This window comes from Rhinatrema bivittatum, chromosome 2, assembly GCF_901001135.1.
Source record: "Rhinatrema bivittatum chromosome 2, aRhiBiv1.1, whole genome shotgun sequence".
Classification (NCBI taxonomy): Eukaryota; Metazoa; Chordata; class Amphibia; order Gymnophiona; family Rhinatrematidae; genus Rhinatrema; species Rhinatrema bivittatum.
Window position 1 is genome coordinate 49,160,693 of NC_042616.1, and position 14,779 is coordinate 49,175,471.

The 14,779-nt window shown below is 42.9% G+C and overlaps 1 protein-coding gene across 2 annotated transcripts in view; it reads right to left on the bottom strand.

Moving 5' to 3' along the window:
- Positions 1 to 14,779, bottom strand: part of GBE1 (1,4-alpha-glucan branching enzyme 1) — a 153,406-nt gene that overhangs the window by 50,499 nt on the left and 88,128 nt on the right. For both annotated transcript variants that reach the window (XM_029588010.1, XM_029588011.1), the window contains one exon: positions 13,073 to 13,171. In XM_029588010.1, the coding sequence (XP_029443870.1) occupies positions 13,073 to 13,171 (99 nt within the window). The remainder of the gene's footprint in view (positions 1 to 13,072; positions 13,172 to 14,779) is intronic.

The window sequence follows — 14,779 nt, forward strand, 5'->3', positions numbered from 1 at the left end:
CCTTTTGAGATACGGTCTCCAGAACTGAACACAATACTCCAGGTGAGGCTTCATCAAGGACCTGTACAAGGGGATTATCACCTCCTTTTTCTTACTGGTTATTCCTCCTCTCTATGCAGCCCAGCATTCTTCTGGCTTTAGCTATCACCTTGTCACATTGCTTCGCTGACTTCAGACACTATTACCCCAAGGTCCCTCCTCTTGTTCTGTGCACAACAGCCCTTCCCCCCATCACATACAGCTCTTTTGGATTACCACACCCCAGATGTATGACTCTGCACTTCTTCGCACTGAATCCCAGCTGCCATATCTTCGACCACTGTTCAGGCTGCTTTAAATCATTTCTCATTCTCTCTACTCCTTCTGGCATGTCCACTCTGTTGCAGATCTTGGTATCATCCGCAAAAAGGCAAACCTTTCCCTTCTATCCCCTCGGCAAAGTCGCTCACAAAGATATTGAACAGGACCAGTCCAACACCGATCCTTGCGGGACTCCATTTAACACGGTTCTCTCTTCAGAGCAGGTTCCATTTACCATCACGTGCTGTCTTTTATCTGTCAACCAGTTTGTAATCCATGCCACCACCTTGGCGCTCACTCCCAAGCTTCTTATTTTATTCACAAGCCTCCTATGCGGGACCATATCAAAAGCTTTGCTGAAATCCAAGTAGATCATTGTGTTCCTCGATCCAATTCTTTAGTCACCCAATCAAAAAAATCAGATTTGTCAGACAGGACCTTTCCCTGGTGATTCCATGTTGCCTGGGGTCCAGCAATCCTCCTAACTGTAGATAGAGCACTGTGTCATTCTAAACTAGGAAGGTTGAATACAATGCAATATAAGATTATTTTCTGAGTAACTAGTACTTAAAATTAATTATAAGTAACAAAAAAAAAAAAAAAATCACCAAGACCTCACTGCACAATTTTATATTGTGGAAGAATTGCATAGAAAGCAGATAATGAACTAAAGCCTTAATTTCACCAACTCTTCTGCTGACATTACCGCTACAAGGACTATTACTTTCCATATTAGAAACTTAGGAGAAGCCAACATCAATGGTTCAAACGGTGGCTTCATCAATTATGCCAGAACTACATCTAGGTCTCAAGGAACAGGTGGTTTCACAACTGGTAGTTTAGTATGTCATAAGCCTTTCATGGATTTTGATACTAAAGGATGAGTGGAGATGGCTTACTGTCTACTTCAGCATGGTAAGCTATGGTACGAAGATGAACTCCTACTGATGCGGTGCTCAGTCCTGAAGAAGAGAGAGAGCAAATAACTCCGTATGTCTTTGGGGCCGCATGAGAACGGATCCAAGGTATTGCCTTGACTCTGTGTGGAGAACCTTTTTCATTTAAAACCTAAGGGTCTGATTTTAAAAAGCATCTAATGCATTGACAGCTGCCATCCCCAGACTCGGACAGCAAATTAATAAGACCACACCAACTAGTTTCTTGGGTGTAAAGGCTGCAGCCAGTTTTATTACTAATTTCAACACGACCAAAATTTTCTATCCTAGCGTACCGGAGCCGGACCCTTGTCACTATAATGTAGTTGTCCCAATTTCCGCCACCTGCTGTGGAGCGAGCAAGGTAGCCATGACGTTAACCTGACCGCCTGCCGCAATGTCAAGCAAGGGGGCTCCTTACTGGGCATTATCATGCCCACATAATGTCATCTATCTACACACATTACAACTTAATTAATAAACAGATATCCTCCCACCAATGAGAAGACAGAAAATTCCCTCCACCCCCTTTAAATACTCTCCAAGGCTGATCCTCTGCATTAGGGTCGGCAGGAGGGGGGAGGATGGCTCAGTGAAAAAGAGGGGGTGGCTGGAAGGTCATGAAACGGCTTAAAGCCCCCCCCCCTTTGGTGTCATCAGAATGCATCAGGTATCTCCCCTCCCACCGGCTGCGCACCTGCAGTCATATCATTGTGTCCTCTGATGTCACCAGCACCTGAAAACAGGAAGGAGGAGGAGGGGGGCCCAGCAGCGCTGAGGGCAGGCTCTGCTACATAGGGTGGGAAGGGGAAAGGGGGAACAGAGAACACGCGTGCCAAGACAGGCTAGCTATGTGATCTGGGCAAATGGCATGGGCCCGCGTTCTAATCCTAGCAGCGGCGATAAATGCATTGACAGCTGCTCCCCCTCACTGCCATCCCCAGACTCGGACTGTAAATTAATGAGACCACACCAACCAGTTTTTTTGGGTTTAAAGGCCACAGCCAGTTTTATTACTAATGCCAACATGACCAAAATTTTCTCTCTTAGCGGACACCTATCACTATAATGTAATTATCCCCATTTCTGCTGTCCACCGTGGCATGAGTAAGGTAGCCTAGCAAAGGGGCCCTTTACCAGGCATTACCATGTCCACACATTTTGTCACTACCGGCTGTGAAGGCTCAAACATGTCTAGCCATTAAAACACTGTCCACCAGCTTGGGTACCCCGCCACAGGCATGAGGCAGAAAGGTACTTGCTTCTTGCTCTCCCCACACTCCAGGCTATACCTAGACCCTTGCAGAAATACCAATGCACCCTCTAAAGCCTCCTGTACTGTGTTATTGAATAAAGTCCTCCACCGCCAATAGGAGGAAGAAGAGAGCAGCTGCAACACTGCTGAATGAGGGAGAGGTCAGCCCGACCAGTGGCACCGAGAGCAGCGCAGGGAGCGTGTAGAAGGTGCTCCCCCCCCTCCGACAGGAAGCTGCCCAGGTAGGATGTTGGTGCCAATCTCTCAGCCCGGCCACCGCCTGGAGCCCGCCCACCTCCACTGCTGGCAGGAGGAAGAAGAGAGCGGCTAAAACACTGCTGAACAAAGGAAAGGGCAGCCCGACCACCGGCACAGAGAGCAGCATGGGGAGCGCGTAGAAGATGCTCCCATCCTCCATCTCTGACAGGAAGCTGCTCAAGTAGGGTGCCAGCACCAATCCCTCGGCCCGCCCACCTCCACCACTGGCAGGAGGAAGAAGAGCAGCTGGAATGCCAAAGGTGCTTGTGCAGTCTGGCGTGCGCACAAAGGAGTGCAACAAAGGAGCCTGCCCCTTTGTGCGTGCCTGAAGTGCAGGAATACTGAAGTCTCTTTTGCTCTAATTTATCTCTCCCTCACCAGATGACTACAATGCCTGAAGACACTACCACCTGAGGAAACCTCCACCCTGAACCAAGAGGCAACCAAAGTTGACTACTCAAGGTAAATACATTCCAGAGTCACCTCTCTCAGTCCCCTCCATATACCCTTTACTGAGAGACAGCTGAGATCACTTCCTCCCACCCCTGAAACTTTCCCTCAAACCTACTCAGGACTTTTCCACCCGAGGACTATACCACCTGCAAATCCTAACACCCGCGGACTTCACCATGTACGGTCCTCTCCATTCCACCTACAGCTCGCTCCCCTCCCCAACCAGCAGAGACCACCATACCTACTGCTATCCATACCACCTAAGCATACCACCTGGCTGTTTGAGCAGGTTTTTCATTAAGACAGAGTAACACCTTCAGTGACTTCCCTAGGAATTCGTAGCTTTAAGACAATAATACCTAGTATTTTTAACTTTTACTTTCTTATGATAGTACCATTATATATGGTTTTATTAAATATTAAATTGTATTTTATTATTTTGTAATTTATAGTTAAGCATATTAGGAGATTATTATTTATTATTATTATTTTAAATTTTTATATACCGGAATTCCTGTATGCAATACAAATCAGTCCGGTTTACAAGTAACGAAAGAGGTTGCCCTGGTCTGGGAAGTTAGACCTGGGTTTTTTTTACATAGAACATGGAACAATAACAATAAACCATTGAACATTATTACAAATAACATAGAGTGTAACAATAGCGTTTAACAGATTTAACCTTTTTTACAAGGAACTTTAGTAGCGAATATGGTCTGCAGTAGACGGTTATATAAAGGTGAATAATGACTATAAATAGATAGATATAAAACTATAGGCCCTTACAGGGTTTTAATTTAATTATATTTCAATTTTTAATTTCATATTAATTTTATTATGAGTTTTTGGGACAAAGTAGTAATGGCTTGTCCAACCTTTATGTAAACCGACGTGAAGTGTATACTATATGTTCGGTATATAAAAATGCCTAAATAAGTAAATAAGCACCATAACTCCTGCCATCCATACAACATGCGGACCTCCAGTCCTTACCACCCGTCTTCACCTACTGCAGAACTACAGTCCTAACTATCCGTTGTCCTTACAACCTGAAGATACCACTCCTTCATTCATGGAATTAGAAAGCAAAATTCAACCAACATGTCAAAGGAAAAAAGGTGATATAATGAGCAACAAAAACAAAAACTATACCAAAGCTAATAAATCTCTACAGCATTCCACAAACATCAAAAGAGGCCTTCTGCTCACCCTACTACTGCTAAACGCTCAAGGTAAAAAAAAAAAAAAAAAAAATCCCACTAATTAATGATATTATCAATGACCAACAACCATCCATATTCTGTATCACTGAAATCTGGCTAAACAAGGATAATGTTCTATTAAATCAACTTTCTCATCCAAGCTATAATCTATTCCACAAACCAAGACAAAAAAGAAAAAGGTGGAGGCTTACTAATAATCTGCAAAAAAGAACTCAGTTTAGAACTAAAGAAAACTGATATCCACCTTCCATATGAAGTTGCCATTCTAAAATCAAAACAAATAAATATCGGACTAGTATGCTGCAATCCAGGTCTTCTCAAAGACTGCTCATCAATAATTGAACTTTTCACCTAAGAATATCCTACCCAGAGTCAACAATAATCTTAGGAGACTTTAATCTTCATATAAATGAAGATTTAAACCGAGGTGATGTGCATTACGTGCTGCGGTATATAAAAAACTACAAATAAAATAAATAAATAAATGAGTCACCAACATTTGTCTCATGCAATATGTTCCTAGGAGCAATGGAAGCCTTAGGATGGACCAGCATCTCTCTGTAGCCACCCACAAAGCTGGCAATATGCCCAATTTCATTTTCGCAAATCCCAATTATTATTGTATAAAGACTAAACAAACAACAACAATCCCTTGGTCTGACTATCATCTAATCAAGGCAGATCTGATTTACAAAAAACAAATAACTGAAAGCTCTGAAAATATATCCAACCAAACATTCAGAAGAAAAATAAAAAAAGACCGAAATATGCGACCTAAACTGCAATGACTCATTTGATTCATGGGAAAAATGCTTAAGAAAATAGACAAAGATTGCCCAATCCAAATCAAAAACAGAAACAAAAATAATAATCACATAAAAAACCTTGGTATAACGAAGTACTGAAAGAATTTAAAAACAAAAAAAAAAACCCACCAAAGAAAACTTGAAAAACACTGGTGAAAAAATCCTTCTGAAGAATCACTAAAAAGATACAAATATCACCTAAGAAATAAATCAAAAGAGACTAATATGCAAACAGATACATGGCATAATTTTCAACTCTTAACTACTTTGAGACAGTTAAGAATCTGATTAAAGACCCTTCGTCACGCCAAATTCATTTACTAAAACATCATGTAATGACTACGCAACAGCTCTAACTGAAAAAAATCACCAACAATGTCTCCCTTTACAATCCAGAAGTGACTGATGCAAATAATAAATGGTCATCCTTTGACCCTGTCTCGAAACTAGAAATAAGCAAAATCATAACAAAACTAAAACCAGCTACTCACCCCTCTTGACCTGATTCCAGCCACTTCACTGAAGCTAGTAAACCAAACAATAACCCCCACAATCACAACACTTGTCAACCTTGCCCTCACTGAAGAATATATGCCCCAAAACCTTAAACAAGCTGTTAAAAAAACAATTCTGAAAAAAATCAGGAAGTTCTGATGATTGGGATAACTACAGACCAATCTGTAACCTAACCTTCCTCGTGAAAATTCCTGAAAAGGCAGTTCTTTCCAATTAGAGTCTTATCTAGAAGACAACCCCCCCCCATACCCTAACCAATTTGGCTTCATGAAGAATCGCTCAATGGAAACTCTTCTTCAATCCATGACAGACCCTATACTACAGGGCTTCGATTCCAATAAATCATACTGCCTAGTTCTGATTGCTTTTTGACACTGTTGACCACAATCTGCTATGCCACCAGCTGAGAAACATTTGGGACTGATGGAAACATACTAAAATGGTTCATCTCTTTTCTTGTGGACAGATCTTTCCAAGTAAAACTTGATCATCACCTATCCGACACATTCCAGTGCACAATTGGTATTGCACAGGGTTCTGTGTTATCAGCAACCCAATTTAATATCTACATGCTACCATTGTGCAAATTATTAATCGCCCTTGGTATAAACGTCTTCCTATATGCTGATAATCTACAATTCTATATCCTAACAAAAACACTTGAGAAAATAGCTTCTCTTATTTCTGGATATATGATTACCATAAAAGAAAAACTTGCACAATTGAAACTATCAATGAATCAAAAAAAAAAACCAAACAAACCCAAAACCAATTTAACGGAGTTAAAACCCTCCAAAATTGATTCCTCCCGGCATTGGTTTTGTTAACTGCCAACTAACTCCGGCAACTCAGGTAAGAGATCTTGGTGTCCAAAACAATGAAAACCTAAGACGACCCAGATCAGCAAACTGATAAAATCTGGTTTCCACAAACTACGAATCCTGAGCTGACTGAAACCTCTAAGCGCAACTGACTTCAGAATCATTTTACAATCTCTAATATTCTCAAACAGACTACTGCAATTCTCTTTTTCTAGGACTCCCAGCTAGTCACTTAAACCACTACAACTACTACAAAATGCTGCAGCCCAGACTATTGACCAGAAAAAGAAAATTCAACCACATCACCCCAACCCTGATAGGATTGCATTGGCTATCTGTATAATCAAGAATAATATACAAAGTACTGACAATAATATACAACATGAATCCAAACAATGATTTGATGGGTATATCATTCAAACCACATATTCCCACACAAGTGCTTAGATCTCAGAAAAAAGACCTGCTAGAAATTCCAGCCATAAAAAATCATCATCTAACACAAACGAGAGACAGTGTTATCAACTGCAGGCCCAACACTATAGAACTCAATGCCAGAGAATCTGTGAATAATAACCGACATTAAGAAATTTAAGTAAGAACTGAAAACAGCTTTTTGATAAGGCCTACTCAGTGATATAACCAATTCCCCCTCACTCTAATAACTATATCATGCTCTCTTCCCCTTTCTCTCATCCCCCCTATATCGATTACAAATGAACCCTATGGGACGGATTTTAAGAGCCCTGCTCGCCGGTGCGCCTATTTTACATAGGCCTACCGGTGCGCGCAGAGCCCCGGGACTTGCGTAAGTCCCGGGGTTTTCCGAAGGGGGGGGCGGGCCAGATCCGCGCGGCGTTTTCGGGGCGGGACGTAGCGTTTCGGGGGCGGGTCCGGGGGCGTGGTTACGGCCCGGGGCGGTCCAGGGGGGTGGCTGCGCCCTCCGGACCCGCCCCCAGGTCGCGTCCCGGCGCGCTAGCGGCCCGCTGGCGCGCGGGGATTTACGTCTCCCTCCGGGAGGCGTAAATCCCCCGACAAAGGTAAGGGGGGGGTTTAGACAGGGCCGGGGGGGGGTGGGTTAGGTAGGGGAAGGGAGGGGAAGGTGAGGGGAGGGCAAAAGAAAGTTCCCTCCGAGGCCGCTCCGATTTCGGAGCGGCCTCGGAGGGAATGGAGGTAGGCTGCGCGGCTCGGTGCGCGCCGGCTATACGGAATCGGTAGCCTTGCGCGCGCCGATCCAGGATTTTAGCGGCTACGCGCGTATCTACTAAAATCCAGCGTACTTTTGTTTGCGCCTGATGCGCCAACAAAAGTACGCCAAATCGCGCTTTTTGAAAATCTACCCGTATATGTCCATTGCTGAAGTAATCCCTTGGATTTGGAATGCTTGAATGTTTACCTGTTTGTAACCCTTTGTCTGAGAGTGTTAAATCTGTAAACCGTTGTGATCTAGTGATGCTCACATAGAACGACGGTATATAAAATATAAAACACTTAAATAAGTCTGACCCTATAAATTAACAGCAGCCTACTTTCACCTCCTGATTCTCTATATTGTTTCTGTGTAAAGCCCTGCTTGTGCTGCACTGGTAGCTGAACCTATGTGCTGAATTCTTTTGCATTGAAATTTAACTTGGTCAGGGCTGCTCTGAAAACTGCAGAGAACTGGTTTTGGGATAATGGCACCCCATCAGCATGCACCAGCAGACTATACAGAAGTATACTGCCGTGGGGGCGCCTGTCTAAGTAGGCTCTGAAATGCTCTACTGGGCAAGTGACTAAAGATTTGATCCTTTTGAGACAAGAGTGTAGCACCTGGTCTGTCTTGGACCTATGCACTGTGATGTGGACTGCCCACCGCTGATGACGACATTCTTAAAAAGTATTCCATTATAGCCAGTATCTGCCACTAGCTTGCAAACACAGAGGGCACAAAAGAATACAAAGTAAAATGCGAGTCATAACAATAATGTTTTAAATTTGGAAACACATAAGAATGACAGGATATGTCATAACTTTACTAGCGTACCATGCTTCACTGGGTGTTGTGAATTCTTCGAAATACCAACTTTTTTAACCCATCCAGTCTTTTTTTTTTTTTTTTTTTTTTTTAATCTAGGAAGGTCTTGGTAAGGGTCTCCCCAATCGTGCACATTGGCAAAAAAGGCCAACCCAGCAGGTGATTGGAGACAGCCCCCTAGATATATCTTCATCTTTTGCCTCAGCTATTTAATGTACAATCAAGTCTTCAAGGATGGGTCCCAAAGACCATCCGTGACTAGTCAAGCAGCTCTGCATTAGGTGGTAACCCCAGCCATAAGCCACCCAAGTAGCTAGAGCTACCAATCTCTGGAGAAGGTCCTTTGCGGTTGAATCCATGCTTCAGCTGCGTCTGGAACCTGCATGAGGAACAAATCCCATTTAGCTCTGGACAAAACATCTGTGATACTATTGTTAATCCCTGGCACCGTGACATGCCCGTATTGCAGTCGTAAACTTGACAGCATAATTTCTCTCAATAACTCTCTGACTCTGGGGCATCTGGTGGACTGTCTATTAATAAACATCAACCACATTACGATTGTTGCACCAGAAAATTATCTGTTTGTTCCGAAACCCCATATCACCAGAACGACAATTATGGGAAATAACTCAAGAAATGTCACATTGTGGGTTAGGTCTGCTTCCATGACACCAGCCAGGATGTGGCACAGCAGGAACCCCATCCACCTGAGGCATCAGAGTGTATGTCCAAGTCCCTGCTGGATACAGGAAGCTCCTTCTACATGGAAATGCCATTGAATTCTTCAAAGAATGATGCCCAATTGGCTACGGTGCCCTTCATGGACCTTATTATCAGTATGAAATGTTTTGGTCTGGTAACCCTTGCAGTTGCTGCTGCCAACCTTCGTAGGTACACCCTGTCCACAGGTATCACCTTGCATGCTAAGTTCAGGGAACTTATCAGAGACTTCAAGTGGGTCAGCATGAACCTTTTTTGCCTTTAATGCCAACCGAAGCAATGACCTCAGTTTAAACAACTTGTCCTCAGGCAGTCTCGACACCTTCATGCCTGAGTCTAGCTCAACCCCCCAGGAAATGAATGACAGTGGAGGGTCCTTCAGTTTTCTTGTGATCCAACAATACTCCAAACTCTTTGGCCAGGTTGTGGAATGCTCATAACTGTACAGCACAAGTTTCAGACTCAGCCAGCCCAACAAATAAGAAATCGTCAAGGTAATGAATTGTGTTGATATTGGCTTGTGCCACAACAGTGGAGAAAGGAGCTGAGTGACTAGAAAAAGGTACAGGAATCAGAACAACCCATTAGCATACATTTTTTTCCAAATAATATTGCCCACAAAACTTGCATCTCAATAATGGGAAGCTGTCTGGATGAACAGGCAGTAGCCAGAATGCAAACTCAATATCTGTCTTAGCCATAAGGGCACCTTGACTGCATTCTCTTAGCGAGGCTATGGCGCTATCAAATGAGGCATATTGCACCATGCATTCTTCGATGGGCAGACTGTCATTCTCAGAGGTACCTTTTGGGTAAGACAGGTTCTGTATGAGCCTATATTTTCCTGGCTCCTTCTTCAGAACAGTCAATTTAGATAGCATCCTTCTTTCAAAAGGTGGATCTGTAATAGGAACTGCTATCCTGCCCATTTCTAGCTCTTTATTGATCTTCTGCTGAACGTCTTAACATCAAACTGCTGAGTGTGTGTTGAGATTCTTGATATCTCCGTGAAATGGTATAATAAATTCCATCTAGAAACCATTAGTGAGCTTGGCTGCGTTGTCACATCTGGGGTATCTATTTAGCCATGTCAACATTGCGCTTAAATTAATATGAGACATGGCCTTACTAAAAGTGGATGGCTCATTTCACTTTTGCAGTGCTCCCTGTACTAGACTTCTTGGCACACTATCACCGGATGGGCACCAAAACAGATGGAACAACCATGGAGAAACTTGCAGTTCTGAAAGCTGCATGAAGACTTGTTGTATTGTCAACACATATAGTTCCCATCCATAGCTGCGTTGGCTGCCTGCGGCAGAGTGCTACTGAGTTTCAGTCCCACTCAGCCTTGAGCCCCAGTATGGCTCACCTTGTTTGTCATCTGCTTGAGCCAGAAACCAACATCTTGCGTACCCCAAGCCATGAACCCGTTTTCTTCCATCTTGTTCCGAAAGCGCTAGTCGTAGTTAAGCCAAGCCCAGCCATCGTACTCTTTATAGGCTTCTAAAATTGTATCAGCATAACATGGGGCCATAGTGTGAAAGTTGTCCTGGCCAATAATGCTCAGCTTCCTCATAAAAGCTCTCATCCAATTGATAATATTCCTTGGGACGGTTTTCTCCATGCCTGGAGGTCGATTGCCCTTCTTGTCATTCTTCCTATCGCCCATTCTCCTCCTTCCCTCAGTAATCTGAATATATCTATGTAGGTGCGCTTTTGGGTCACTTTTCCAAAGTTGTGAAAGTGTCATAAGGGCAGGGAGTCCTCTTGATGCCTCGCTGGAGGGTCTGGCTGGACTGGAATACCAGGTGCTGTTGGTGTCTGAAGTGACAGAGGAGCTATCTGATCTGGATTCTGACCTAGTGCTTTTCTTTTTCTCTCTCTTACTCTCTCTGCCTGCGTTATCATGGTGTCGCCCTAGGTTTGGCTCTGACACCCTGGTCCCACCGCAACTCATCACTCAGGATTTCAGCATTCTGATTCACCGATGCTTTGGTTCTAACAATGGTTGTTGTCCTATAAGGCCCACCCTATTCAACCTGTGTTTGCTGGGCCACTCCTGTTGAGTCTTGCCTACTGTTGTCTGCCACCTGACTGCTCATCCTCTCTGACTGTCTTGGAGCTATGTTCTTGAAGTGAGCCAATATTCACTCCAGATGTCCTGGTCTGTGCTGGTCAGCTGCCATTGAGAGGGTCCAGTCCATGGCCCCCCTGTCTGGAGTGAGTAGGGATAAGCTACTAGGTACATAGGGTGTATGTTTGCTGGCCATTGCTGTAGCCCATGCAATGGTGGAAGGTGCACTGTCAACAGACTGCTGGGACCCCAGATGCTTGACTAATTGTGCCTGCACTTTCTTATTAAGGCAGATGTGCTTGAGTCGGACAGGAAAAGCCACATTGTGGCCCACCTCAACAAAACACATGCTCCAACTCCTTGCCAGGAAGAGGAGACTGCCAGCCAATGCACGAGGGTGAGGCAGTTCAGGAGTTTTCAGCCACCAAAAAAACCAAGTGCTCTGAAGGGAGGCCCATGCGATCGATCGAGATGTTGCTCTGGTTGATGGCTCAGCGAAAAAGGGGGGGGGGGGCTAGTAGGTAGCAAAGTGGCTTAAAACCCCCTGCTGACATCATTGGAACATGCAGAGCATCTCTTTTCCCACCGGCCATGCGCCCACAGCCACATCATCGAGCCCTCTGATTTCACCAGCACCGGGAAATAGGGAGGAAGGGGGCCCGGCACCAATGAGAGCAGGCTCTGCTACACACAGTGGGAAGGGGGAGAGCAGTGATCACATGCGCTGCGCCAAGCTAGCTACAGGCTTGCGTTTTGCCTGCATAAAATTGGGTTTTACATATGTAAAATCAATTTACTTGTGTAAGTGGGCTTTTGAAAATTGCTGCAATATATGTAATAGAATTGAACATAGGATATTCAATGGGAGCACTGAGAGGAGAGAATCACCTTGCTGGTGGCTTGCCCCATCTCCATCTGCTGGCAGGGGAGCATAAACCCACTGGTCCTGAATCCATCTGTCTACATGCTAGGAAATGTATGTATTTCATGAATATCTATCTTGACTAGACTGTAAGCTCTATGGAGCAGGGACTCTCTCTTATGTGTATCCGTACATTGCTGCCTGTGCCTAGTAGTGCTTTAGAAATGATAAACAGTAGAAATGTATATTTTAGATTCTTTGGTCGTTGCTTTAGGCAGTCTTTAATAAAGACCAGGGAAGTGGTTAATAAGAATATTAAATAAGAAAGTTGACTGATGAAAAGAACAAGTTCCACATGAGGAAATATGCTTTTTTAAATTACACACTGTAATAAGTTGCATGTTCCATGTAAACCGCCTCCCCGGCGATAGTTATCTCTGTTAAATGTGAACCAGAGTGATATGTATTGCATACAGGAACTTCCGGTATATAAAAACCAAAAATAAATAAATAAACTATCAAGAAACTGAAATGTGCAGGCTATGCCACAGAAAACAAAGTATATTTTTCGCATCTGTTTCCAAATCATATCACGTCTACCATGTAATCTAGTCTTTTTTGGGAGTTGAGATTTGGTGATACAATAGTATCCATGGTCAAAACTGCCCTTTCAGCTCACAACTATGCAGGGGTCAAACAGTAAAAGATAAAAGTATGGTAACTTATTCTTTAAGAAAATGTACACGAGAATACCAAACACTAAATTTCCATCACTCTTTGCCAATTCAAAAAATTATTTTGAAATGGCACTCAAGTATTTCTTTACCTGAATCCATTTGTCGGGCACTGCCATGGCCATTCGATAATCAAACCCACCACCTCCCTGTGCTACAGGGCAACACAAAGCTGGCATTCCTGAAACATCCTAAAATAAGAAAACATAATGAAACATTACTTTACATATTTCAAATACTTTATAAACATAATTCTAATTATTCCTGTAATTATTATATAAAAAATGTCAGTCTGAAAGTCCCAAATGAACAGGCAGTTAAAAAAATTAGATTTACTATTGAGCTGTATCTCAATATCCCCCTCACTAACAGGCCCAAACTGCAAGGGCCGGTTTACACGGGGTATCACTCCTATACCTCTAAATTTACAAACAAGTCCCTTCCAGCGCTATCTGGTCCCCCCTGATGCAAGAATGAAGATGCCCCCCTCCAGGGCTACCTCCTACCCCAGCCAGCTCTGCAGGCACGTTATCATTTGACGTCTATTCTAGGGCGTGTGCTAAATTAGTGTCTCAGAAGGCCCCACACTAGTTTGCAGAAGGCTTAGTGTGTAGGGTGATAATCTGCATCTCGTTCTTGTGATTTGCGTATGTGCACTATTTTTTAGCATCCATATACTAATGGATTGCAGCTGGGTTTAGTATGCATGTTAAGGGTTTAAGTGCATTGTATGCAATATAAGTAAATTTTCAGAGGGGTTCCACGTTTAAAATAGCATGTATACGTTTATATGTTATTTTATAAATGTCAATAGAACAGGAGTATTTTCAACTTCACATGTACATATATAGGTGAATTTTCAAAGGAGTTATTCATGTAAATATAACATGCTATCATAGCAATTTTCAAAAGCCATTTACCTGCATTAACTGCACTTAATGCGGGTAAAACCTATTGTTGGCACACATTGTAGCAATTTTCAAAAGCCCACTTACAAGGGTAAAATGCATTTATACATGTAAAACCCAGTTTTAAGCTGCTGAAAATAAGGGGAAAAAGGGGTATAGTTCAGAAGAATGTGCAGTAGTTATTTTGCAAGCTGTTACCTAACTTATTTTTATACCTTTACATCTGTGTTGTACAAGTGAAATCAGGCTTGTCTGCAGTTTTTGGGTCGGAGGTCTGGGTGAACTGGTGAGGGGTCAAGGTAAAAAGTGCTAAGGGATCTGTGTGTACTGGAGAAGAAGGACTGGGCAAACTGGTGAAGAAATCTGTGAACTGGTGATTTCAAGAATGCATGCAATTATTTTCAAAATGGTATATGTGCATACATTATAAAATACCTGCCTCTGTGTATAAATCACGATTACACATACATATATTTTGATGCACCTAAAATATATGCATGTATGTTTACAAAATGCATTGAGAAAGTATGTTTCTTGCATTGAAAATATTCATATGTATAGAAACATATGTGCGTACTTTCAGAGAATAAATAAGCAGTATTTTATAAACTGTGCAGCTCCTGCCATGCACAGATTAATGCTAGTATTTTTTAAACTGTATCTACTCATGTACGCAAATGTTGTATTGGCAATAGATTAGGCTCTTTATGTGCATACTACATGGCCTTAGCGTGCCTGGTAAGCTTTACTGAAGAGGCTCCATGGTATTGTTTACACAGGATGGGCTATTTATCTCAGTGGACAAGAGCGATTGGTTCAGAACCTTACGTTCTGTGCCTGTGCAACACCGCAGTAGATTAACTACTATAATTACACCAAAAAGCAACTCAA